The sequence below is a fragment of the Odocoileus virginianus genome, chromosome 2 (assembly GCF_023699985.2).
Source record: "Odocoileus virginianus isolate 20LAN1187 ecotype Illinois chromosome 2, Ovbor_1.2, whole genome shotgun sequence".
NCBI lineage: Eukaryota > Metazoa > Chordata > Mammalia > Artiodactyla > Cervidae > Odocoileus > Odocoileus virginianus.
Genome location: NC_069675.1, coordinates 98,694,507 through 98,719,291, shown reverse-complemented (window position 1 = coordinate 98,719,291; position 24,785 = coordinate 98,694,507). Strand labels below are relative to the sequence as shown.

The following is a 24,785-nucleotide window of genomic DNA, read 5'->3' as shown; positions in this document are numbered from 1 at the left end:
CCCCAGGACTCCCTCCCCGGGGAGCCTCTGGCCGTGAGCGATGATGCCAGGCGGCCCAGGGTCTGTCCCTTCGGCTCATAGAATAGTGATTCTGGCCTCCCTCATTGATTTCCCTGAGATTTTAAAGCAAATTTTATTTGTTTGGGGTTTCTAGTCATTAAGTTAAAACCAGTAAAATAGAACAAAATCAATACCTGTAGGACGCAGCACAGCCCGTCTGTACTGCGATGTAAAAGAGGGAGAATAAATTGCAGCCAGGATCTGAGCTGGGGGAAGGGCCCTGGGCGCAGGGGTGGACGGCGCAGGCCCTGGGAGATCTCCCCCGACCTCAAAGGGAAACCGAGGGGTCGGTGGGATGGGCCAGGCATGGGGGTTGGGCTGCAAGGCCGCGTGGCCTCCAGCCCTCTGCCCACTGAAAATTCAGCAGCTGGGGAACATGAGCGCATGACTCAGCTCCTAGGAAGCGCCGAGCTTTGCAGACGGTGCCAACCACACTCTGCCCACTGCCTGGGTCCCTGAGGAGGACCAGGCGGGGACACGGTTCCGCCCTTTGCTGGTCTGACCTGCCGTTCACTGGGCACCACCCTCCAGGGCTTCCTCACACCCTTGGGAGGAGGGCACCAGCGTGGCTGAGTGCCTCGAGGTGGGCGCTGGGCACTTGACCGGAGCCAGGTGAGGGCAGAACTCAGCTTCAGAGGGCAGAGATGACCACAAGGACGCTCCCCACGCTGCTGGGCAGGGACTGAGGTTCTCAGACGCCACGTGGGGTGGGTGGGGCCAAGGATGGCTGATGGGCTGTGCCGGGAGTGGGGGGGAACAGGGATGGGGGAGGGGGCACAGGTCCCAGCAGGGAAGACAGCTGGCCGAGTCCCTCAGCCCGGGAGTCTTCAGAAGCGTCTCACCCGGGAGCCACACGTGTGCCCCTGTCCATAGCAAGTGGCTGTAAAGCCCATGACCTCCGGGGTCTAAAGCTCAGCAGCTTGAAGGGCCGGAGGGAAGGTGGGCAGGTGACCTGGACCCAAGCTGTACTCGTAACTCACGCGCCGTACAGTTGGCCCAGCTGGAGTGCACAGGACAGTGGTTTTTAGTGTATTCACCAAGGTGAGCACCCATCAAGGTACGTGTCAGTCACTCAGTCGTGTCCGGCTCTTTGCGACTCCAGGGACGGTAGCCCTCCAGGCTCCTCCGTCCACGGGGATTCTGCAGGCAAGAAGACTGGAGCGGGTGGCCGTGCCCTCCTCCAGGGGATCTTCCCGACCCAGGGATCAAACCTTCATCTCTTGCGTCTCTGCAACTGCAGGCGAATTCTTCACCACTCGCCCCAATGGGAAGCCCGTGCCACCATCAGGAAAGTTAATTAGTGAACGCTTTGAATCCTCTTGAAAAGAAACCCTGGCGCGGGTTCCAACAAGGATGAGCCCGGCAGGCATTGTGCTGAGTGAAAAGGCCCATGACCCACCCATGTGAGGGCCTAGAGGAGTGAAACCCAGCGAGACAGGAAGGAGACAGAGGTGGGGTGGGGTGGGTGGCGGGAGGGGAGGGGAGCGAGTGGCTAGTGGAGACACGGCTCCTGTTTGGGGAGACACAAGACCAGAGCTGGATGTGGGGATGGCTGCACCACAGGGCCTGCGTGTCCAAGAACCCTGAGCTTGCGCTCGGAGTGGCTAAGGAGGTGGACCTGATTATCACGAGTACTGTGCGACAACGTGAAAAATGAAAGAAGGAAAGCAGTCTCTCACCCATCAGCTGTCACCCCGGTACACCCACCCCTCCCAGCCCCTGGCAATCACTGGCCCACATTCCACGCAAACGGGATCCCACAACATGCAGCCTTTCACATCTGGCTCCTCTCACTCAGCATCGCGTTTCCGAGGTCCGTCTGCGTTGTAGGGGTCAGTGCCTCATCCCACTTCATCACCCAGTAATATTCCCCGCAGTGCATGGACCCCGTTCTGTTTCTATCCATTCATGACGTGATGGGCATTTGGCTTGTTTCTGCTCTGACCTTCAGACATAAAGCCACGGAGGTCACTTGTGTGTAAGCTCCAGTGTGGACGTGTGTTTGCAGTTCTCCCAGGTGGGGACCCAAGAGTGGGACTGCTGGGGCAAATGCTCCATCCACGCTCTAGCGTTGGAGGAACCACCAGACTTTTCCAAGCCCGACCTCTATTTATTTTTTTGGCTGCGCTGGGTCTTTGTTGCTGCTCGGGGGCTTTCTCTAGCTGTGGGAGCGGGGGCCACGCTCTGGTGGGGGTGCAGGGGCCTCGCATCGCGGAGGCTTCTGTTGCCATGGAGACAGCTTCTAGGCGTGCGGGCTCCAGCCGTCGCAGCACGTGGGTTCCAGAGCGCAGGCTCAGTAGTGGCGGGGCGCAGGCTTAGCCGCTCCTCAGTGTGTGGAATCTTCCAGACCAGGGATCGAGCCCTTGTCCCCTGCATTGGCAGGCAGGTTCTTAACCACTGGACCATCAGGGAAGCCCTCCAACCTCTGTTGTCCAAAGGTAAACAGGATTCATCCTGATTAGGGAGGAGCGCTTCCCTTTATAGCTGTTCTCATCGCCAGGAGGACTGCATATGGGACAGGAGGGTGACCAGACCTTCGAGGTGTTTAGAAATGAGAGATGGCAGCCCCACGCCCTGCCCGGGGTGGCCCAGGCATCTAACCTCACAGGTGAGCTGGGGGCCCACCACTCCTGTCTTCTCTCAGACCACGAATGGAGGGTTTTTTGCTGCAAACTTGACTGGTGATCTTGCCTTCCCTGCTCCCCTTGGCCGTCAAGCCCCAGAGCCGCCATCAGCTGGCACTCTGCCCTCTGGGGGTGCTCCCCGTGGTGGGGGATCCCGCAGGGTAGGTGTCTCCTTCCTCTTGCACTGGGAGAAAGCCTGGGGCAGCCACTCCACCCAACTCAAGGCCCCACCGAGTCAGAGCATGCGCCGTCGTCTTCCGGGACCTCTGGCGGAGACCCCCGTGCACCCCCAGGCCGGGCGCACAGAGGCCAGGGTCCCTGGAGACCCTAATGCTGCAGGGTTTCTGGAAACCCGGCTGGCAGTGAGCGCGGAAAGCGGGGGCTGCCCTTCTTTCCCGTCAGGAAAACCGCCTGATTGAGGGGCGCCCCCAGCTTGGATGGGAATCTTCAACTGACAAAAGCTACGTTGCGTGCTGCAGGGTGGAAAGGGGGTGGGAGGAGGGTGGAGGGAGCGGGCAGCTCCCCAGGACACTTCTCCTTTTCGTCCATCCAGTTCCAACCCACCCCCCTCCCCGGAATTCGGGAGTGCACAGGATGGAGGAGTTTGGCGCTCGGATTCCACAGAAAATTAAATCAATTACCAAGTCTAATAACGAACCCCAGGTTTTTAATTAAAGGAAGCTTAATTAAAGGGCGAGCCCAGCTCTGTCAATGCGCTGATCTGGCCCGGGGCGGGGGGGGGGGACTGGTAGCATCTGAGGAGCCCATGTCGGTGCTGCTCGGGGAGGGGGAGACGGACTGGCTGCCCGCGGTGGGCTGGGGTGGGGGGGTGTGGCGCTTCAGGACAGCAGGTGTGACGATGGAACAGCGCTGCCCTGCAGAGGGTCAACGTCTCCTGGCCCAGCTGGAAAGACCCTGGAGTCGCCTGGCCATTTGACAGAGGGGCCAGGGCCTTCGAGAGCCGGCGGCAGCTTGAGGTCACAGGGCAACCACAGTGCTGAGCCCAGGGCCCCCGGCAGCCGAGTCCGGCCCTGCTTCTTGTGGCGGCTGCGTCTCCTGGGTCTCGTTGGCACCCACATCCAGCCCGGTCCTCTGTGCCTACAGCTCCTTGCAGAGCCCCAGGCAGGGCCCCCCTCCACCCACTCACCCACCCACCCCTGCCCGTCCAGGCTCCTCACGCCCTCCTGGCCCTGAGCCCAGCATCTTAGCCATCAGCAGAAGCCAAGTGCAGGCCTGGCCAGAGCTGTCGTGTGCCCGTAGAAGGTCTGTGCCAGAGTCTGGACACTGGGCACCAGCCCTACGGGGCCTCAGGCCGCCTGCTGTCCCGCCCCAGGCACTGGGAGAAGGGAGCAGGAAGGGGTGGCTGCCTGGGGGGCAGGGGGCCAGGGGAACAGGCCTGGGGGCTTTGCAGGGTCCAAGCGGAGGCTTCACTTCAGAGGCTGGGGAAGCGCCCTCGAGGGCCCCGGGCAGGGAGTAAACGGACTTGCATCCAGTCCCAGCCATCACAGAATCTTTCGTCTCTTCTGTAGATCGGAGTGTAACAGTGGTGTTTCCTGAGGTGGCCGGACAGATTGAAGGTCATCCTGGGCAGCTAATGGACGGGAACTCAAATCAAAGCAGCCAAGTTGACTAAGAGGTCCCAGGAGCGCTGTTCCAGACTCTTCAGTCCCTGTCTCCCGGGCTCATGTCCTCAGGAGGCGTGTGCTGTTTCTGGTGAATGCCCACCCGCAGTCCTGGGCAGCCCCAGGGCCCAGAGCAGGCCCCTCACTCTGCACGCTTGGCACCGGTGGTCTGATTCCAGCTCACAGTCTCTGCTGAAACGCATAGAGGGAACCCAGCCTCCCACCCTGATGGTTCTGAGCATCCAGCTGTGGGACCCCTGCAGGAGTGGCCAGGCCAGCTGGGTCCCTCCGGCCGCTCCCTGCCCCCCTCCCTGCACCCCGCCCTGGCGCCCAGAACCTGATGGATGCTGACTCCGAGCTGGAAACGTCCTACCCTGGGCGTCAAGAACTAAACAGCACAATAAAAAAAAAAAGAACCTTCACTGCGATTGTCTGATCTAAATTTATTTCATAACATGCAGAATTAATAAGATACCGGCTTTAAGGCAACCATGGCAACCGAATGCAGAAAAGCTTGTCCCGGCAAATAGATGAATTCATAAATAACCCTGAAATGCTGATATCAACAGTCGCGGGACCCTGCGGCAATGTTAATGGAGTGCCTCACCCCTGTGCCCATGTCCAGCCAGAGCTGGGCGGCATGCCACCACCCCGGGGGGACGGTCCCCCAACTGTTAGCACGAGCTGGCAGGAGCGGGGGTGAGGGTTCCGTGGCTGGTCAAATGTAGGGGGGGCGGCCTTTGCAGAGCTCTGGCTCCCTGGGGGACCCTGTCTGCAGATAAGTGGCCCTGGGCAGGAGGGGGGACACAGGTGAGCCATGCTGTCTCCCCACGGCTCTGACGGCCAGCTGGTGAGGCCTCCGGTCCTGCCCCCCAGGGCAGCAGTCGACGCACAGGAGAAGCATTTGTTCATGTATGGAATTGTTCGTGCGCTCAACAAAAGAATGCAGGTACAGCAGCAAGCGAGGCCAGCCAGGTGGTGCGCCAGGGGGCGCCAGTGGACACACACACAGCCTGCCTGCCCCCGCGCGGCCGGCTCAGCGCTGGGTGACCCCCCTGTAGGCGCTCCCACCTTGACCGAGAGCCGGCCAGGCACCTTGCCTCCCAGTGGCCTACAGTTCTCCCTGTCCTGCTTCTCCCACTTGGCTTTTCACAACCGAACCGCTCAGGATGGCCACGATTCAGCCCCATGGAGGGGCCACTGTGCTGTCCCGCTGGACAGCCGAAGGACATGGCTAAGGCTTGCTTCCCAGGAGTGGGTCCTCTGCGTGGAGGCTGGCACTGCCTTCGGGACCTGCATGCCAAGGTCAGTGGTCAGTCTCTGCCTGGCTGGCCCATCCTGAGGGTGCGCATTCCTTCATCCCCAAAACCAGGTCTCTTCATCTCAAGTGTGTGAATTCTAGACCCAGCCTGGCCAGACTCCCAAGACAGAGTCCAGAAGGAAAGGAGAAAGCCGGGGACCAGCCAGGGGAAGGGGAGGGCTGAACAGGAGGAGAACAGGGAACTTTATGGCAGTGAAACTGTTCCGTGTGATGCTCCAGTGGTGGACACAGGATGTCATACTTGTCCAAGCCCTTAGAACGCATGACTCTGAGAGTGGACCCTATGACTCTGTGGACTTTGGGTGACGGTGACCATCAACACGGGCTCCTCAACTGTTAACAAATGGCTCGCCCTGGTGGGGGATAACGGGGGAGGCAGGGCATGTGGCGGGGAGGGGCATGTGGGCAATCTCTGTACCTTCCTCTCAATTTTTGCCGTGAACCTGTAACTGCTCTAAAATGATGGTCTACACATACATACCTAAAGTGACCCCATTAGGGGTCACTGTCATTTTTAACTTAAGTGTTTTTGTAAAACTATTTATGAGAAGCCTTTCTTAGCTCATCCGGGGTTCGCCCCAGACCTACTGGAGCTACCCTTCTCAGGCACATAGGTCTGCAGGTCTCCCTTGTACCTGGAAGACTCCTTTGCCTAAGAGATGTGTGTCTCAAACCTGAGGAGCTTTCCAGACACGGTGGGCAGAGGCGGGGCTGCCTGGGGTGGGGGCAGACCCAGGCTATGCCCCGAACTCCTGGGGAGAGAGGAATGGGAGTCACTTAACCAGAGCTGGGAGACCACCCACCAGACACCTGGGCCGGGAAATCTGTGGTTCGCTCCTGCAAGGTTGATGGCAAGGCTGATGGCTTGTCCTCAGGGGCCCCCGACATTCTCAGCAGTGCTACAGCGTCGCCGGCCTCCAGGGCCCAGACTAGCATGGGAGCAGCCCCATTTGCCTCCTTTAATAGGGGGGCTCATAATGCCCATCTCCTGGTGGGGGCGCCTCCACCCTGGCAGGAGGGGACTAGTTGATCAGCCTCCTGGAGCCAGGACCCCAGCCCCGCCTGACCCATCCTGGGCCTGTGCAGTCAGGCTTCTTCCCCCCTCCCTTCTCTGCGTGTTTGTGTCTGTCTGTCTGTCTCTTCTCTCTACACACAAGCCCAGGCCTCTGTTGGGGGTCATCCCCCATCAGGGGTGTCCCTGTGAGAAAGCCTGCATGCCCCGCCTCCACACCCCACCTGATGACGGTTCATCCTCTTTCAGGAGGAAGGCCGCTGCGGGTGGGAGGGTCTCAGCGCTGAAGGTGGGGCTGTGGAGCGAGCCCGCCCACCGCAAAACCCGCGGATCCGGAGAACCAGGGGTCCCAGGAGCCGGTGGAAAGGGAGAGGCCGCCCCCTAGCGCCGCCGGAGGAGCGCGGTTCTCAGATGGAGGGAGACAGGCCCCCCGCCCTCCCTCACCGAGGGAGTGGGTCCGTCCAAGGAGGTCTCTCGGCCGGTCCGAAGGGCGGGTTGGGACCCCGGAATGGGCGGGTCAGGATGAATAGCCCTCCTCTTGGCGCTGCCTCCGCCCCCCACCTCCGGGTGCCCCCTACTTGCCCTGCACCCGGGGTCCCCATGTACAGGGGGATACGAGCTCCTCCTGGAATCAGCGCTCTGTTCACCGCCCCCACCCCCCGCAAAGAAAAAGCCTGGGCTCCCGGTGCGGCTACACCCGACTCGCAGCAGCGCACCTCTCCTCTTGCTGACGCCCCAGGGCCTGGGAAAGAGACCGGCAACGGGGAGAGCAGGCGGCGCCTGGCGTGCCTCCAGCGTGCCTCCTGATGCGCAGGGTGCGCAGGGGGTGGGCCCGGGGCCCTGCGCGGTCAGCGGTGGTGGGCAGGGGTGCCCAGCGTGCTCCAGTCGCCCGGCGCCCGCGCGGTCTCAGGGAGACCTCGGCCGCCGCCCGAGCGCGCATCCCGGCCCGGGGGCGCTCCCTGCCGGCCGCCGCGCGCACCAGCCAGGCTGAGCCCGGGCAGCAGAACGGGAGGCGCCGCTGCCCCACCCCCCCGCACCCCCACCCCCGGGGCGGGCCAGGCCTCCTGTGCGGCGGCTCCATCACCCACGGCCTTGGGGCTGAGCTGCCTCACTGCGCAGGCGCGGAGGTGCGCACCTGCTCCTTTGAGATGCTCAGCTGTCCTTGTTCTTAGCGGCAGGAGGGTGAGTGTTTGGCAGTATATTTTCTTTCTCTGTCGGTTATAAAACGATGGTGGACCTCGGTTCACGCACTCTTAGGTCTGTGACAGTGGGTCGCTGCCCTGTAATAAGAGTTGATACTATGACTGTCTCCATTAAATGAAGGGAACCAGAGCCGGGACCACCAGCCCATAAGGGAAAGGGCCCTTGCCAGCCACCTGCCCTTAACTCCTCCTGGGAGTGGGCGAGGAGGGCTGTGGGAGGCTGTTCCTTCAGACCCGGACCATGGGAGAGGGTAGCCCCGCTGAATATGCCACGCAGCAGCGACACACAAGATGAGTGCAGAAGAGCCGGTTTGTGACCACCTTCAGGACACGCTCGATCCAGCCGCCTGTGTCCTGGGCCTGAGACCCTGCGCATTCCCCGGCAGCACGGCTCTCAGGGCCCTTGGATGGGCGGGGAGGGGGGGGGGGGGGGGGCGCGGAGGTGAAGGAGGTGCCCTGGTCCGTCTCAGTGTCAGCCAGGCACTGATAAGAGCAGATGCGTGCGTGTCCTGCCCCCACCCCTGACGGAGGAGGGTGCTCCATGGGTGCTGAGACCCCAAATGTGTGGCCAGGACAGGAAGGCCCCGAGGGCAAGCTGGACTCACCAGTGCTTGGTGAATGGGCTCAGGAGTGTCCCTTCATGGAGGACACTGTCCCCAGGGCCCAGGAGCAGTTTCTGGGCAGCGGGGGGAGGGGGCACACAGCTTTTGCTGTTCTTCACAGAGGGTCAACAGGCTAGTCCCTAGGACCCTTCTACTGCTCACAGCACCTCCATGCTGGAATGTCAGAGTCCAGGGGCCCTGCGTCTCCACGGATCGGGGACTCCATGAGGAACCTGGCCAGGTAAGCGCCACCCAGGCTGGGGCTGCCGTCTCTGCCAGCCAGGAAGCTGGATGGGGCCAGGGTTCCACAGCACAGGCCTGCCTCCAGGGGCAAGTGTTGACAGAAACTTCTGTCCCTCCCCAGGTTCATTTCAGTTGATTTCCCTCCACTAAACTCTCAAACCCCAGCAGGGTTGGAAGGTCTAGGACGCTTGGCTGGGCTGGAGAGCTTCCAGAGGCGCAGAAAGGAACTCAGAGTCCCAGTGGGGGCAGCTGCAGGAGTCCGCTGGAAACATCTGGAAGGATATCAGGTGTGATGGGGGGGACAGGTCAGTTTGAAAGGCATTAACACGGCAGGGATGCATGCACACCTCAGTGGACATCCGCACAAGGCCACCCACTCAGCCTGTGTGACGGCTGAGTCTGGGGTCTTGTGTGAGGGCTGGGACGTCCCACAGGGAAGCCCCTCCAGCCTTTTTACACTTCCAGAGCTTCTTACGCAAACTCAAGCACTTAGGAATATATGTTTTTATCCCCTCTCTTTTTCTTTTCCTTTTTATTGTGATAAAATATACCCAACACAGGAGAATTCCCTAGCAGTCAAGTGGATAGGACCCTGAGCTTCCACTGCAGGGGGAGCGGGTTCCGTCCCTGGTTGGGCAGCTGAGATCCCATGTGCCCAAAAAACCCCAAGGAAACCAGAACAAGGACATCCATTGTATAACTTAGTTATTAACTGAAAAAAACCTAGATCCATGTGGGATAAGTTAAATTATCAAAAATATATAACGCAAAATATATGAACTTAACCATTTTTTTAAGTGCACGGTTCAATGGCATTAAGTGCATTCTCATTGTTGTACCACCGTCACCACCATCCATTTCCAGAACTTTCTCAAACTGACACTCTGTCCCCCTTAAACACTCACACACCCCCTTGCCCCCGCCCTGGCCCCACCATCTACTTCCTGTCTCTGTAGGGTTTGACCCCTTGTGTGTGCCCATGTGCGAAGTCAGTTCAGTCCGGTCCAATTCTTTGTGACCCCACAGACTGTAGCCCGCCAGGCTCCTCTGTCCATGGGATCCTCCAGGCAAGAACACTGGCGTGGGCTGCTGTGCCCTCCTCCAGAGGATCTTTCCAACCCAAGGGTCGAACCCCAGTCTCTTACGTCTCCTGCATTGGCAGGCCGATTCTTTACCATGCGCGCCACCTTCTCCTCACACGAGTGGGATCACACAGTCCTTGTCTGTCGTGTCGACTCATTTCATGAGCACAGTGTTTTCCAGGGTCCCCATCTCTTGCTGAGTGAGCTCGGCGCCCTGTGGGCTGAGTGTCCTGGAGGCACGCTGTTCTTTGGCCTCAGTGGCCCTCAGTGAATCTGCTGAGACCATCCTGAGCTCGGTCACTATGTTCCAAATAAGTGTCCCCCTCTGCCGTGTCTCAGACCACCACCCTTTGTGCTTCTACAGAAGCCCACTCCTCTGAAGCCCGCAGAACAAACAGCTTGCAACTTTCCTCCGAGGCATGGACACTCGGGGGCTTGCAGTAAAGAATCCGGCTGAAATGTAGGAGACTCAGGTTTGATCCCTGGGTGGGACAGACCCCCTGGAGAAGGTAATGGCAACCCCCTCCAGTATTCTTGCCTGGGAAATCCCATGGACAGAGGAGTCTGGCGGGCTTTAGTCCAGCGGGTCACAGAGTCGGACACTAGTGAGTGACTAAATAACAACAAGCATGACCCCATTCTCAGGAGTCTGCGTCTGCATCGGCAAGAGCAGGCGAGCAGTGGCAAAGGCAGAGCCTCAGGTGCAGAGCCCCCGCCGCCAGCCCAGAGCCTCGCCCCTCACTCTGCGGCTGCAGAGACAGCAGGGGCGCAGCCACGGCAATTGTCAGGGGCCCTAGGGAGTCGGCCAGCATCAGCGCTTCAGCCCGAGGGAAGGTGACATGGACGTGCACCCAGCTTTGCGTGCCCGGGTGTCCATCGCAGAACTGTGCATGATACCGAAACACTGGCATCAGTGCCTGTGTCCAGTCAGAGAGGACCGATGAGGTAAGCGACAGGACGTCGTGCGCTGGAGTACACGGGGCCCCAGATCTGTGAAGAGTGTCCACTGTTGTGGAAAACGTTTCTCACGAGAGGCCAAGTGGGGGCGTTGCTCAGTCACTCGGTGGTGTCTGACTCTTTGCGGCCCCCGCGGACGGCAGCATGCCAGGCTTCCCTGTCCTTCATCTCCCAGAGTTGGTGATGCCATCCAACCATCTCATCCTCTGTCGTCCCCTTCTCCTCCTGCCATCAATCTTTTCTAGCATCAGGGTCTTTTTTAAGGAGTCAGCTCTTCGCATCAGGTGGCCAAAGTATTGGAGCTTCAGCTTCAGCCTCAGTCCTGCCAATGAACATTCAGACTTGATTTCCTTTAGGATGGACTGGTAGCAGGATGCAAACCCAGGCACCCAACAGAATCCCACTTTTGAAAAATAAAATAGAGCATTTTGCTGGAGGAAGCAGGCACCAAGGAACACAGCGTGTCCTCCTGTGTCCCAGGGCAGAGCCAGGCTGGTCCCCTAGGATCCAAATAGGGCAGCCGGGGAAGCAGGGAAGACAGAGAGTGTGCTGATGGTTAAGAGGGGTCCTCTGCCAAAACGTGGGGCTCTGGGGTGAGGTGGGGGTCCCAAGGTGGGGTCCCGAGATCCGGGCCTCAGTCAGGGGCTCAGACTGAAGCCGTGAGTGACCCGCTCATCCCTGTTCAGCTCCACAGGGGCACACCAGCCTCCCCCCTCTCTCTGTGGTTTCTCTGTGCTCTCCCTTCTCATCTGCTAGAATTACACAAGGACCAGGTGTGGTTCTGGTCGAAACAGACTCACCAGGTTTTACAAGAAAGAAACGAAGACCCTCCACAAAGCTCCGGTCCTCCCTTAAAGCACAAAGCTTTGTGGGGGTGTCCTTGCTGACTTCTCCAGTCTGGATGGTCTCGTTGGACCAGACAGTCTCCGGCAGGTACCAAGAGAAACAGGCACACAGCTCTGTCAGGCGGGAAGCAGAGTGATGGGGAGACGGGACCGCCCGGGGCCTGCCCCACCACACAGCGCGCTTGGTGAACTTGGCTCCGTGCCTGCCTTGGGTCAGGCCTCGAGCAGAGGACACCTCCTCCCCCTTCAGGCCCTGGCCCAGGGCATAGGGTCACCTCCACCTGACGGCCTGCTGCCACCCTCCCCCACGAAACGGGTAAAACACAGTTTAATTCAAAATCCTTCATTTAATCAAGAATCAGAGGGAGGAATGAGCAGACCCTGAGAGAACCATTCCCAGTCCGTCCCACTTCCCTTTGTTCTAGAAAAGGCCAAGAAGGAGCCGGCATCCACACCACTGACGTGCATGCCAGGGCTTCTGGAGCCAGGCCAGACCAGAGCGGGTGTGGTTCCTGGTGGTGACTTCCAGGCCTGGCCATCCAGGTGACTCGCGTGAAGGCCAGCACCACAGCCCCAGGGCAGCAGCTAATGGGGACACGAGCAGAGGGCCTGGCTGACGGGCTCGGCCCCCAAGATGGGGATGGGAAAGGCCGCCCAGGGGCACAGGCAGGCCTTGACCCCCCAGTCCTGTCCAGGCTGGCTCTGCCCTGCTCCCCGGGGCGTGTGCGCACAGCCATCCATCATTTCTGGGCCTCCAGATTATTCTGGAGCTGATTAAATTAGCAAATGCAATCACAATCTGAAGCAAGTTAATTGAGAGAATTTATTTGGGCCTGACAGTTTTATGCATGTTTGATGAAGTATTATAAGGTTTATTTTTGATTTTGCATAATTTACCTTTAAATCCTGCACTGGGGGGCCCATCAACCATTAACGACCAAAATAAACCTCTTTTAAGATGCATCTATTTATGATTTATTTCTGAATGCAATATTCTCCAGATTTTTTTGGTGCTGTTGCCAAACTGACAAATATGTTAAAAGTAACATTTTGAGCCATTGCATTCACCCTATAAATCTTCTGGAATGTATACAATTCATTAAAAGTTTTGAACGAAGTACAAGTTAGCATTTATATTGCAACAAGTGACATATAAATGCCTGTGTTTGTCTTCCGGGCCAGCCATAAAACATATCCACCCCGCCGGGGCTCCCCGGAGCCAGACAAATCGCCCACGCTCCGGGGGATGATAACCCTGCCACCAATCTTCCCTCCTGTCAGCACAAAACTGTTCAATCAACAGAACTGTGAGCTGTGTCTTTTGTGAAATTAGCACAGGAGGAAATACAACCTGGGCCGGGGACTGGGGCCGTGGGTGCAGGAAGGGACTGAACCACTGTGAGTGCTGACCTTGAACACGCGCCTTCCGTGCCAGCTTCTCGGCCTGAGTCTGGGTCTTAGGAGGGCACGTCTGTGAGACGGCAGGCATGCTACCCGGGAGGAAACCAAGGCCACCAAGACGCTAGGCTGTGTGGTCTCCTCCTTCCCACAGTGAGAGGCTGGGTCCCAGTCTGGGAGCTCAGACCCTGGCAGCACCGCGCAGACTCTGCACCTGGAGTCCCTCACTCACAGACACTGGGGATGAGACCTCCAGCTCACAGGTGGAGGCTGGACACCTAGGGAGGTTACGTAGCTTAGCCCACCCACCGAGGAGCCTGGGGGAGGTGGGCGGGGGGGCTGGACACACTTCTGAAATCAGGGCAAGACTGTCACCGAAAAACTATAATCCAGGCGCTGGTCCAGCCCGCCCCCTTGCCACCCCCAAGCCCGTAGCAAGTGTCCAGCTCGACCTGCTTTCCCTCCAATGCCCCGTACCCCTACACTGGGCACCCAGGTGTGCGGGACTGGAGCCGGGCAAGCTGATGCCCATGGATGCCACTGGGCAACGCCAGGCTGAGGCCACTCCCCCCGCACCCGTATCCCCAGCTTTGAATGCCCGGTACAGGGCAGGCACTTCATCAACTAACCAACCAACCAACGCAAGCAGCACTGGGCCTGCGGTGGGCCAGGCACTGGGGCTACAGGGGGTGGGATGGGAGGGTGGGCACGGGAGGCCTCCCTGCCAGATACCACCACGCTGAGACCGAGCGGCCAGCTCATGCCAGCCTTGGACTTAGAAGAATGGAGGACAGCCAGCTGGTGGGGAAACCAGGAGGAGTGGAGGCCGAGGCGGGAGGGGGGCCCTGCGCCCCTCCCCAACTACCTCGGAGACACAAGCCAGCGGCACAGAGGACAGACGACCTCTGTCCACAGTTAGAGACTGGTGGGCCGGAGCCCAGGCAGACCGGATGGGGCTGCAGCAGCACACGATCTGACACCGCACTGCCCTCTGCAAATGCCGTCCACTGGTCTGTGGTGGGGCATCCCTGGCGGCTCAGTGGTGAAAAAAAATCTGCCTGCCACTGTAGGAGATGCAGGTTCAATCCCTAGGTCAGGAAGGTCCCCTGGAGAAGGGAATGGCAACCCACCCCAGAACTCTTGGCTGGAGAATCCCATGGACAGAGGAGCCTGGAGGGCTACAGTCCACGGGGTCGCAAAGAGTCGGACACGACTGAGCGCACATGCCTCCACGCGCGTATCTGTGGTGACCTCTGGGGGGTCAGCTGGCCCCCGTAACATACTGGCCAGAGTCCACCTGGAGGAGACGGTGTCCTCTCCGGGTTCACGGGGGTAAAGGAGGGGTCACATCAGGGATGAGAGATGCCGCCCAGGTAGGCTGGGATTCCGTAACCAAGGACCAGCAAGGGAGTGAGACCAGTGCCAAACAGTGACACTGGCACAGAGTCTGGAGGAGACGGGCCAGCCCGCGTGCCACGTGTGAGCCATCCGTCGGGGGTGGGTTTATCCCAGGTTTGGGAGTCAGGCCTGACTTGAACAAAAAGATCTCTTTCCCCATCATCTTTCCCCGACGTCCCCTGAAGGCGGTGACGAGGATTTGAAATGACATGTTCGCTCAAACCACTGGGGGCTGTGACCCGCCTCCCCACGCTGGGGCTGTAAAATAGCACCTGTTTAGTTACACTCACAGGGTGCAGACAGGGCCTCCCTGCTCTGTGCCACCTGGGGGCTCAGCTGGCCAGTCCCAAGTGGACGAGTGAGCCAAAGGGCTGGGGTCAAAATCCCCCAGAGAGTCTCCCACTCACAGGTCTGATGCCCGCGTGAGGATGCCGCAAGGCTGGGCTCGCCGGGGCCTCCCATGACGGGCTGGCCTGGTGCCCCACGTGGGCCTGCGTCTCACGGTGCCATGACAGGGGCTTCCAAGAGCATCCCCGAGGCTGAGGATGAAGCTGCACCGCCCTGGACTCACGCAGCGTCACTCAGCCTCAGGACCTGGTCACGAAGGCAGCCCAGAGCCGAGGGGAGGGAATTCATCGACTCCAGCTTTTCTTTTCTTGTGGTGGTGGTGGTCAGTTTTGTTCCCTTGAGCACAAAATCATTTTCACACATTTTTTTTTAATATCCTTTTTTAAAATATTCTTTTCCATGATGATTTATCACCGGATACTGACTGTAGTTCTCTGTCCCGTACGGTAGGACCTGGCTGTTTAGCCACTCTCTGCATGAGCGTCCATCTGCTGACCCCGACCTCCCACTCCCACCCTCTCCCAACCCCTCCCCCTGGCAACCGCCAGTTGTTCTCTATGTTCCTGAGTCTGCTTCTGTCTCACAGATAGGTTCATTTGTGTCACATTTTAGATTCCACATATCTTATGGTATTTGTCTTTCTCTTTGTCTGACTTACTTAGTGTGATCGCCTCTGGGTCCATCCATGTCGCTGCAAATGGCATGTCGTTCTTCTTTATGACCGAGTATATATACACCACATTTTCTGTACCCATTCCTCTGTCGATGGACGTTTACTTGTTTCCATGTCTTGGTTATTGTGAGTAGTGCTGCTATGAACACTGGGGTGCAGGGATCTTTTTGAATTAAGAGTTTTGTCTGCCTATATGCCCAGGAGTGGCGTTGCTGAGTCATATGGTAGTCTGTCTCTTGACAACTGCAGGACTGCTCACAAGGACTACCCAATCGCTGAAGGCTAACATGCCTGACTACGCTGTTGGGACACTCGTGAGGATTAAACCCACCGTCATGGGGTGGGAAGTCACACCAGCCTTGCCTGAGGACTGGACAGTTAGAACATGACTGCAGAGAGGTCAGTCCCTCCCCACACCCAAACCTGCAGGGCGGCCTGATGTCAGGGGTCACAGCCTCTACCGTCCTGGATGGCAAAGAGTCATTCCAGGTCTGGCCCCTGAAGTGACCGAATCCTTGCTCCCCAGCGAGCACAGGGACAGTGGAGGATAGGGGTGGCTAAGACTGTCCCAACCTGGCGGTCTGCACGTCTACCAGTCTCTGTGAGCCGTGTGACAAACGCTTGTTTAAAGCGGGCGCGAACCAGGTTTCTGCAAAGGCAGAGAGTAGAGGGTTTGCAGGCCAATGGGCCTCTGTGGCAGGAGGCTACTCAGCACCACAGACAACCAATAGCTGCTGGGACTCGGCCCGCGGTGCCCTGGTTTACGCCTCAAAGCCCCGAGGGACTCAGGCCCTTCTTGGACCCTTCACTCGGTCTCAGGCCTGGCTCTGTGACACCACATGCTCTGTTCCAGCAGGTGGCGCCCGGCCACTGCCCACAGGACAGATGTCCTCCTGACGTGGGGGCCGGGGAGGGGGAGAGGGGGTGCCTGGGAGGATGGAGGCTTGAGGGAGCCCTCGCTGGACGGCCCCCCACCCCCGCCAGGGGCAGCCTGTGAAAAATCGCAGCACACGTCGGGGGTCTCCCCCAGCCCTGCCACTGAGCTGGCCCTGAGGACACAGCCTCCTCTTCATCCTCGCGGCTCCAGACCTGGCGGTGGTCGGGCTGCAGATACGGGGGCGTCCAGCCCATCTACTGAATGAAACAACAGAACGGAGCAGAGCATGTGGTCAGAAGTACAGTTTGTGAAGCTTCTGGAGTTGTTTAATCATGTGCGTGTGTGGACTAGATCATTATATAGAGAGACATCTATCTTACTGTGTGGGCTATGGTAAGGAAACTGAGCCAGTGAGAGAGGCTGATCCGTCAGCCAGATCTTTGAGCTTTTGAGGTGGAGAAAGGGTATGGTTGAGATTAGTCAGAACCACTAACTCCCACCAAGTGCTGGGCGGGTGGGGGGCAGGGAAAGGGTGGCACACAGTTGGAGGCGGTCTCCCGGAGGTGGGGATAGTGACTGGGGTTTTAAAGGGTGAATAGGAGCTCACTGGATGGAGGACAGGCAGAGGGACAAAAAAAAGCTAGTGTGAAGGGACAAGGGCAGGAGCAAAGGGGCCTCCTTACAGGGCTGAGGAGCTGGCCTGGATAGGGCGTTTCCAAGGGACAGGGCTGGACCCGGGTCTAAGGAAGAATACCAGCACCCTCGGTTAGGGTACAAAGCAGGGGTCAACTGCAGAGGGCCAGCCACAGAGAAGATGCAGTTTCATTATCCCTTCTTACAATACCCTTCTGCTCCCCCATCCTCTCCTGCTGCTCCCTGACCTGATCTGGGCCCCTTCCTCCTCTCTCCACCATGACACGGTCAGACTTTCCTCACCAGCAGAGCGGCACCTGAAGGGATAGACCCACCATGTGTGTCCCCAAGCACCGCGACCCATCCCAAGGATAGGGCGGGGCGAGGGCTGGTTGGGGTCAGGACTTGCGCGCCTGGTGACGCTGCTGGTAGGTAGGGGCTCCAGCCCTGGAGGGTCAGCCAAGGGGAGGTCAACACCCAACTGTCTTCTGCAAAGGATGTCTGAGGAACTGGCCTCTACTAGAGCAACCGGTGCGGAGAAGGCGGTGGCACCCCACTCCAGCACTCTTGCCTGGAGAATCCCAGGGACGGGGGAGCCCGCTGGGCTGCCGTCTATGGGGTCGCACAGAGTCGGACACGACTGAAGTGACTTAGCAGCAGCAGAGCAACCGGTGGCAAAAACAACGACCAAGAGCAGGACCCCAGGCGCTGGGGGTGCAACCAGCTTCTTCCACGTGTGGAAACAGGTTCTCCACACCCGACAGAATTCAGGCAGGTGAACTTGCCGACTACATCCAAGGAGCGTTAAGTTTCCCCCACCCTGACCTCGATCGGATTAAAATACTTAAAACACGTCTACACCGACATCCTCTCTCTCCCAGGGCTCCGTGGGTCCCTACACCGGAGCCCGACATGTGTGGGTGCGGGGTGTCAACCAGTCCGCCCTGACTCCCTGCATTCGGGGACCTTGGGTGCTGTCCCTAGTCCGCTCCAGACTCGCCGGACGGCAGACACGCAGGGCCGGGGCCGACCCCAGCTGCACCACGAACGAGCGCTCTTCACAGACCGCACGACCAACACCGACCCAAAGGGGCGCGCCTGCGCACTGCCCACAGCCTGGGGCACAGAGGCGCATGCGCAGAGGAGCTGCCTGGGGGTGGGGGGCGGACTCCGAAGCGCAGATCCCCTCTCTGCGCCTGCGCAGGACGGGCCGAGGCGCCGACCGGGTACCTGGGGCGGTGTTGTCCGGGGGTACGTCACGAGCCGCGCGCCGGGCGCGTACGCACGCACGCACGCACTTACGCTCAGGGGGCAAGCGCCGAGTTCCGGCCGCTCGGGGTCGACGCCGAAAAGGGGGAAGGGAGGCGCTGTCCGTTTTGGCGCGGGCGGAGGGTGGGGGTGTGTGAGGAAAGTCCTACGGTGGCCGCAGAGGGACGGCGCTACGGCTCCCACGCTGGGCCAAACGCCGCCGGCCGCCGGGCGCGGGAGCCCCTGTCCCTTCGGGGCGGCCCCGGGCGGGGACGCGTGAGGGTCCGGGCCGCGCCGTCGGCACCATGAGGCCGCCCTGCTCCTGGAGCCCCGAGGGACAGGGGGCCGCGCGGCTCGGGACGCCGGCGCGGAGAGGGCAGCCGGTGAGCGGGCGGGGGTGCCTGGGCGGGGCGCGGCGGGGCGGGGGCGGCTCTCAGGGCCGCCAAGGGTCGGCCCTGCCTCTGGGGGTCGAGGGCCTAGCACTGGGCGGGCGGGGGTTGGGGGGACGCATGGGTGTCGCCCCGGCCCCCCACCTGGAAGCGCGTGGCGCAGACCCGCTGTTTGCGGCCAGGTGGGCAACGGGAGGATGGCTAGCAGCCCACCCCCGGCTGCGACCCCGCAGGAGCGCCGAGGTCTACGTGCCATCAGATGCTGTCAGACCTGGTTCTGGTCGCAGCCTGCGGGCGGGGCTGGGCCTGTGCGCCGGGGAGGGTGGACGCGCCCGGCCTCCCCTTTCCTCCCGCTCTGGCCAGAGCAGCACGTGGGCGGCGGGAGAGGGAGCTAGCTAGCACCAGCCCCTCTGCAGGCCCCCAGGCCGCACGCCACGTGACGGGAGGCCGGTGCCCTGGGCAGCGCCTCCCCGGGGCCTGTCGTTAACTTTGCCGCTCCGATTTTACGCATCCTGTACTTCCAGTTCTGTGTTTTCCATCCACGACCCAGGCACAGCTATAAAGGGCAGTTGCTAGGCAAAGCTAGAGAGCCACTTGCTATTTTCTCCTCTCCGGTGGTCCAGTCCCATGCCCTGCGATGACACCACTGGCCAGCCCTGAGCTGCCATCTCCTCCTCTTCCAGGCATGGGCAGCCCTTGCCCAGTAATGCCTGCTTCCTACAGCTCCCCTGGGAGCCCAGTGCTGCTGGCATCCCCATGGTGCAGAGCAGGAATGGTCTCAGAGGGTGAGGTGACCTGCCCACGGTTCCTCCTGGTGAAGGTCAGCACCAGGGTTCAGGCACCGCAGGGGGAGCGCAGAGCCCTGTGCCAGCTGCCTGACCCCCAGCACTTGGCCTGTCAAGTCGCTAAAGAGAGTGACCCAGTCAGCCCAGTGGGCGCCCTCTCCCGCTTCCTGTTCTGTGCTGGTTGCCAGCCCGGGGCTTATTTGCCCCGGATAAAGCAGCCACAGAAGAGCAGGCAGCCTTGGGCATCCCAGCTAAAAGCCAGACACCCAGTCCACTGCAGGGGACTCGCCAGGCCTCTGGGGAGGGGGAGGTTAGCCGGGGTTTCTATTGGCCCTTTCCTGTTTTAGCACTGACTGCACTGGGGGGCCTGCGCCCTCTGTCCTGACCCTTCTTCCTGGTGTCACTGGTGGAATTTTGGTTCCCACGTGATTGTGAGTCCCTTCAGAGTGTCCTCAGCCTTTTGAAAACGATAACACAGTGACGCTCCAGTCCCCGACTCCGTCTCCCGGCAGCCCTAGGCTGGCTGTGTCCTGGCTGACCCGGCTCCTCTTCGTGTCGCTCTCCCTGCAGGCCCCCGCCTCCGCCGGTGCTCAGCCTCGGCCGCCCAGGCCCAGGCGCCCACGACGCCTATGCTGAGCGCCGCCGCCGCCCGGACCCGATGCCGGTCATGCCCATCCCCCGGCGGGTGCGCTCCTTCCACGGCCCGCACACCACCTGCCTGCACGCTGCCTGCGGCCCGGCGCGCGCCTCGCGCCCAGCCCGCACCAAGTACAACAACTTCGACGTGTACGTCCGCGCGCGCTGGCTCTACGGCTTCATCCGCTTCCTGTTGTACTTTAGCTGCAGCCTCTTCACGGCCGCGCTGTGGGGCGCGCTGGCCGCCCTCTTCTGCCTGCAGTACCTGGGCGTCCGCGTCCTGCTGCGCTTCCAGCTCAAGCTGTCGGCGCTGCTGCTGCTGCTGGGCCGCCGGCGCGTGGACTTCCGCCTCCTCAACGAGCTGCTGGTCTATGGCATCCACGTGACCATGCTGCTGGTCGGGGGCCTGGGCTGGTGCTTCATGGTCTTCGTGGACATGTGAGGGTGCCGCGGGTCCTCTGGGGGCGGCTGGGGGCCATCTGGCTGTAGGTGCACCAGCGAGGGGTGCTCTTCTTGCCGGGATCGGTCAGGGCCCCTTCCGCCCCGTCCCAGAGGAAGGACCTCCCTGCGCGCCTGGGTCTCCGGCTTGGACAGGAAAGAGCGGAGACTTTTCTGTGAAGGGGACGCTGGCGCCCTCGCTCCTGCTGGTCTTTGCTTCAGCCCTTCTCTGTGTGCATCCGCGGGGCCACCTGCTTGTGGTTCCACCTGCACTTTCCCAGCAATTCCAGAGGGGACTCGTCGGTCCAGTCTGTACTTGGAGAGCCTGGGTCCCTGTCCCCTCTCCAGGCACCGGCATCACCAGTGCTGGTGTGAAAGGCCCCTGGGAGGGGTGTGGTGCCCAGGTGCAGGCCTGGAGGGGGCTTCTCCCAGCTGCACTGTCCCCTCCGGTGCACCCCCCAGCCCCTGCGCCAGCCTTAGGGAAGCGTCGGGCTCCACCAGCTGACGCCCCGCACTGCCACCAAGCTCTTCACTCCGCCCTGGGCCACCAAGTCCTGGCTCAACCCACACACTGTCCTCCATATGTTACCCTGTGAGGCGTCCTGAGTCCCAGACCGGGCTTCCGTGTCACCGGGGTTCACTTGGCAGGCTGCTAGATCAGGAGGGGGCGTGCTGGTTCCAGGGCACGCCTGTCTTCCTCCTGGGCAGGTCTGCTGAGAGTGTCGGCCAGATGACGTCATCTCTTCAAGTGTGACTTTCTGAGGGGGGCAACTCAGTGTATTTCTGGCTTTAGGGGGGGTGTGGGGTTCAGCCTCTTCCCTGGAGGGAACATCCAGGATTAAGACGTGTGTGTCGGGAGCAGAGATCAGAGGCGGGCCAAGTACTGTGCTTTAAGAAACACCTCTTGGAGTCGTGGGTACCCCAGGCTGGACTTTCAAGTGAGGGACTCGGTGGCCCTTGTTCCTGCCTCGGCAGCTGTCAGGGCAGCTGGGGGTCAGAGCAAGAGTGAATGTGGGCCAGGAAAGAACCAGGGGGCCAGGGCGGTTCCGACTGCAGAGAGAACATACCAAAGGGCTCGAGTCTTGCCCTTCCCCTCCCCCGCCTCCATCAGATGAGGCCAGGGTGGCCTTGGGCCTCGTAGGTAGGCAGGCGAGGGGCACTCTGAATGATTCAGCTGGGAGAACAGCCAGAGGCAGGACTTAGGGCCTCAGACGGGCAGGCGAAAGGCAGGCTAATGCTGCTCCACCCCAGGTTGTCCCCACAGCCCCGTCTGGCCAGGCTGCCTAGTGGCCAGGGGGGCTGTCAGGGCAGTTGTGTGCCGCTGGAAGAAAAAACCCAAATCAGGTAAAGAAAGCAAAAAATAACTTGGCTGCAAGCCGTGCTTTTTTATTTGTAGTCAGCTTCTGTCAGGCGTTTGTCCACTCGGTCAGCGGTGGGCTCCTCGGAGGGAGTGGGAAGCGAGTCTGTCCGAGTTACCTGGACGGCAGGCGAGGAGCCGATCGGCGTGGACCCCACTTCTCAGCGCTGCAGAGAATCTTTTGCACTAAATCATGCTGTCTCCTAAAAGCTTTGTTTTGTGTTGGTTGACTCCTGTTACTCTGAGGCCCCCCGTGGGCGCGTGCCCGTGGGGCTGGGGGTGGCAGCGGTGCGGACACGCCGCGTGTGTCCTCAGTGCCTGTGAAATTCTTTATGAAATGAGCCACCTGCATTAAACTTATTTTTTTAACATGTTGATGGCGTGACTGTTTACAGCTCAAAAAGTTTCTACCTTTTTTTTAGAGGATATAACAAGCCCGAAACACCACAGATGCCGTTTTTTCCTAAGTACAGTGGGACGCTTTTAAAAGCAGCACTGCCAAGCTGCAGAAGGTTTCCCTCCGTGCCCGGAGGCCGGGGCTTCCACTGCCGGCGCCTGGCCTTGGGGCTCGGCGGGGGCGGCCGCGAGACTAGGCCAGTGCTGGGTGAGGAGGGCCTGGTGAGGGCCGTGAGGCTGAATTCAACAACCACGTGCGTGGTCCTTACAAGACAGGACATGCCCTCTCGGGCCGGAATGGCCGTGGGCTTCAGACCTGTGCATACAGTGTGAACTCCGTTTCAGAGAGGACACCCACAAGGGAAATACTGGCAGAAAACCCAAGTTACAGTTCTTGTTTAGCCAAAAAGCAATTGGAAAAATGAGACGCACGTTCTTATTTATCTTTATTGAGTGAAGGCTTCCCTGGCTCCCGTGATGAGGAGCAGGTCCTCTCCTGCAGCCAAGGTGGCGGGAAAGCGCCCCTGGAAGGGGAGCTGTGGGTCCACGACAGGGCGGCCTCCCTGCCATCCCTGGAATTGGGGGGGGCTTGATGTATCAGTGGAAACCAACCCGAATCCTCTTGGGGTTTAGCTTCTGATGGCAGAGTCGGTAGAATCTTCACAGAAGCCTTGGTCCTCGAGACGTCCCGGAGGACCCTCGGGAGGTTTAAGGTTTGTTAGATAGAGACTGGCCGAGGCTCGGGTGGGGCGATGCTCTCCGGCCAGGAAAGAGATGCCTCTTGGGTGCGCTGGCTTCATGGGGAGCAGGTGCCAGCGGGCAGCACCGTCCCAGGTTTGTCCTCCCGAGCCTCGGGGAGGCCCACCTTCTGCGGCTTCCACAGGTCACTGGGCCTGGCCGCCTCCCCACTTTCTGGGCGAGTTGGCATGTTGGTGGTGGAGACGGTGGGCCTTGATTTTGGGAATCAGGGACGCCTGAGGACGGCAGGCAGGCAGGCACAGTGGCCACACAGAAGGAAGCTGGCCAGGGGAGGGGAGGAGCAGTGCCCGAGGCAGTGAGGGGCGGGGGTGGGGGGTGAGGCCTGGGAGGCAGCAGCGGTCAGCGCCCAAGCGTGGGAGACTCAGAGGGGGCACCGGGGGCCTGTGGCCTGCGAAGAGAGGACAGTCAGATTCGGGAGCCGTGATCCCTGGGCAGGGAGGGCAGCAGGTCAAGGCTGGGGCAGAAGCCGGGGGAGGCGCTTCCCTGGAACACAGAGCAGGGCCTGAGGGCTGGGTGGTGGCCTCCTTGGCACCAGGTGCTGGGGCCCTCTTGGCCGGTCAGCCATGGAGGCCTCGCTCCGAGGAGCACCCCGGCCCGCAGGGTGGGAGGGGCTGCCCGTGGGAAGTGAGGCAGCTTTGGGAGAGGGATCATGGCAAGAAGGGAATCTGTAGAAACCAGAGGTTTATCTGAGGAAGTCAGCCCCCGGGCAAGGGGGTGGACGAGGTGCCCTCGGAGATGCCCTCTTGGCTCGAGTCGCTTCTGGCGGCCCCGGGAGGGAGACCACACTCAGACTGCCATGTCCTCCCACCGCCCTGACCTCCTGAGCGCGCAGCCCCGGGGGAGGGACGCAGCCCCCGCCGGGAGGGTGGCCGGGGCAGGCGGCCGCCCCCTCGCCGCCCCTCTGCTCTGGGGGAGCATGCCCCCCACCGCGGCAGCAGAGGAAGGGCGGTCCCCTGGGACGCCCGTGGGTACTGACGTCCGCTGACCTTGAGAGTCCCTGTCCCCTCCGGCGCCTGATTGGCAGAGGGAGGCCGGCTCGGTGCTGACTCAGCGCTTCCTTCCCACCACTCAGGCCGGTCCTCTCCCTTCTCCCTTTTTGGTGTTGTTTGGAAAGGGCCTGTCTTCCGGGAAGGCCCTTCCTCTCATTCCCACCCCACCCCACCCGCCCCCGCCGCCCCTCCAGGCCTGGCTCCTGCAGGAGCCACTTTTCAGAAAATCCCCAGCCATCTGACAGCTCCCCGAAAGATGGGAGCCGCCCCCCCTCCACCCCCAACCTCACCAGCATCCCTGCCCGGGCGGGGACGGGGCCACGCGGGAGCAGCTGACTCAGCGCCCGTGGGCCTGCCCCTCCCCCAGCCCCGCCGGGCAGCGTGCCCAGGCAGGCTGGCAGCTGTGTCACACGGGGCCTCCGGCAGGGTGGCTGTGGCTCTCGCTGTGTGGCCTGCACCGCGCCTGAGGGGGTGGCAGACGGATGCCGGGAGGGCCTGTGCAGGCGGGGGGGCGGGCTGCCAGACGCCTCCCATCCAGGCACGTCCACGGCCCGAGGCCGAAGAGGCCCACGGCAGGGTGCTCAGGCACCACCGCCGCGGCCCCAGGGTCAGCTCGACCTTCTAAGCCAAGAGATGGCATGTGCAGCACCCCGGCCGCAGGCAAGCTCACAGGAGCCCGGGTTGGGCAGAGCTCTCCCACCCCGGCTGGGCCAGCTGTGGGCACCTGCCACCCTGGCCCTGGTGACCCGGAGCCCTGGGGCAGGCACAAGCTGAAAGGGGCGGGTGCTGACACCCGTGGGGACTGGCCCCTGGCCAGAGTCGGGCAGGGCTTAAGCCAGGACCCCCAGGGTGCCAGGCGGCCTGGCTAGGTGCTGGGGCAGGCAGGTGTTG

General features: G+C 61.0%; 1 protein-coding gene and 2 long non-coding RNA genes across 8 annotated transcripts; all 3 read left to right on the top strand.

Moving 5' to 3' along the window:
• The first annotated feature begins 2,369 nt into the window (after positions 1-2,369).
• On the top strand, positions 2,370-4,728 carry LOC139037426 (uncharacterized). The gene is made up of 2 exons (XR_011490220.1): positions 2,370-2,668; positions 4,214-4,728. It is a non-coding gene; the product is annotated as an uncharacterized lncRNA (long non-coding RNA).
• Positions 4,729-7,688: 2,960 nt separating this feature from the next.
• Positions 7,689-12,693, top strand: LOC139031189 (uncharacterized). Of its 5 annotated transcripts, none has more exons than XR_011483582.1 (4): positions 7,689-7,821; positions 8,608-8,684; positions 8,852-8,973; positions 10,414-12,693. It is a non-coding gene; the product is annotated as an uncharacterized lncRNA (long non-coding RNA). The 5 variants fall into 5 exon arrangements; XR_011483580.1 differs by having other exon boundaries at positions 8,808-8,973; XR_011483579.1 differs by having other exon boundaries at positions 8,565-8,684; positions 8,855-8,973.
• A 5,393-nt stretch (positions 12,694-18,086) lies between these two features.
• Positions 18,087-22,125, top strand: TMEM250 (transmembrane protein 250). Of its 2 annotated transcripts, none has more exons than XM_070455282.1 (2): positions 18,087-18,148; positions 19,890-22,125. In XM_070455282.1, exon 2 carries the CDS (start codon positions 19,978-19,980, stop codon positions 20,395-20,397), a length of 420 nt encoding a protein of 139 aa, XP_070311383.1. In that variant the 5' UTR covers positions 18,087-18,148; positions 19,890-19,977; the 3' UTR covers positions 20,398-22,125. The 2 variants fall into 2 exon arrangements, with proteins under 2 accessions (XP_070311383.1, XP_070311378.1); XM_070455277.1 differs by lacking the exon at positions 18,087-18,148 and adding an exon at positions 18,189-18,528.
• Positions 22,126-24,785: the final 2,660 nt, after the last annotated feature.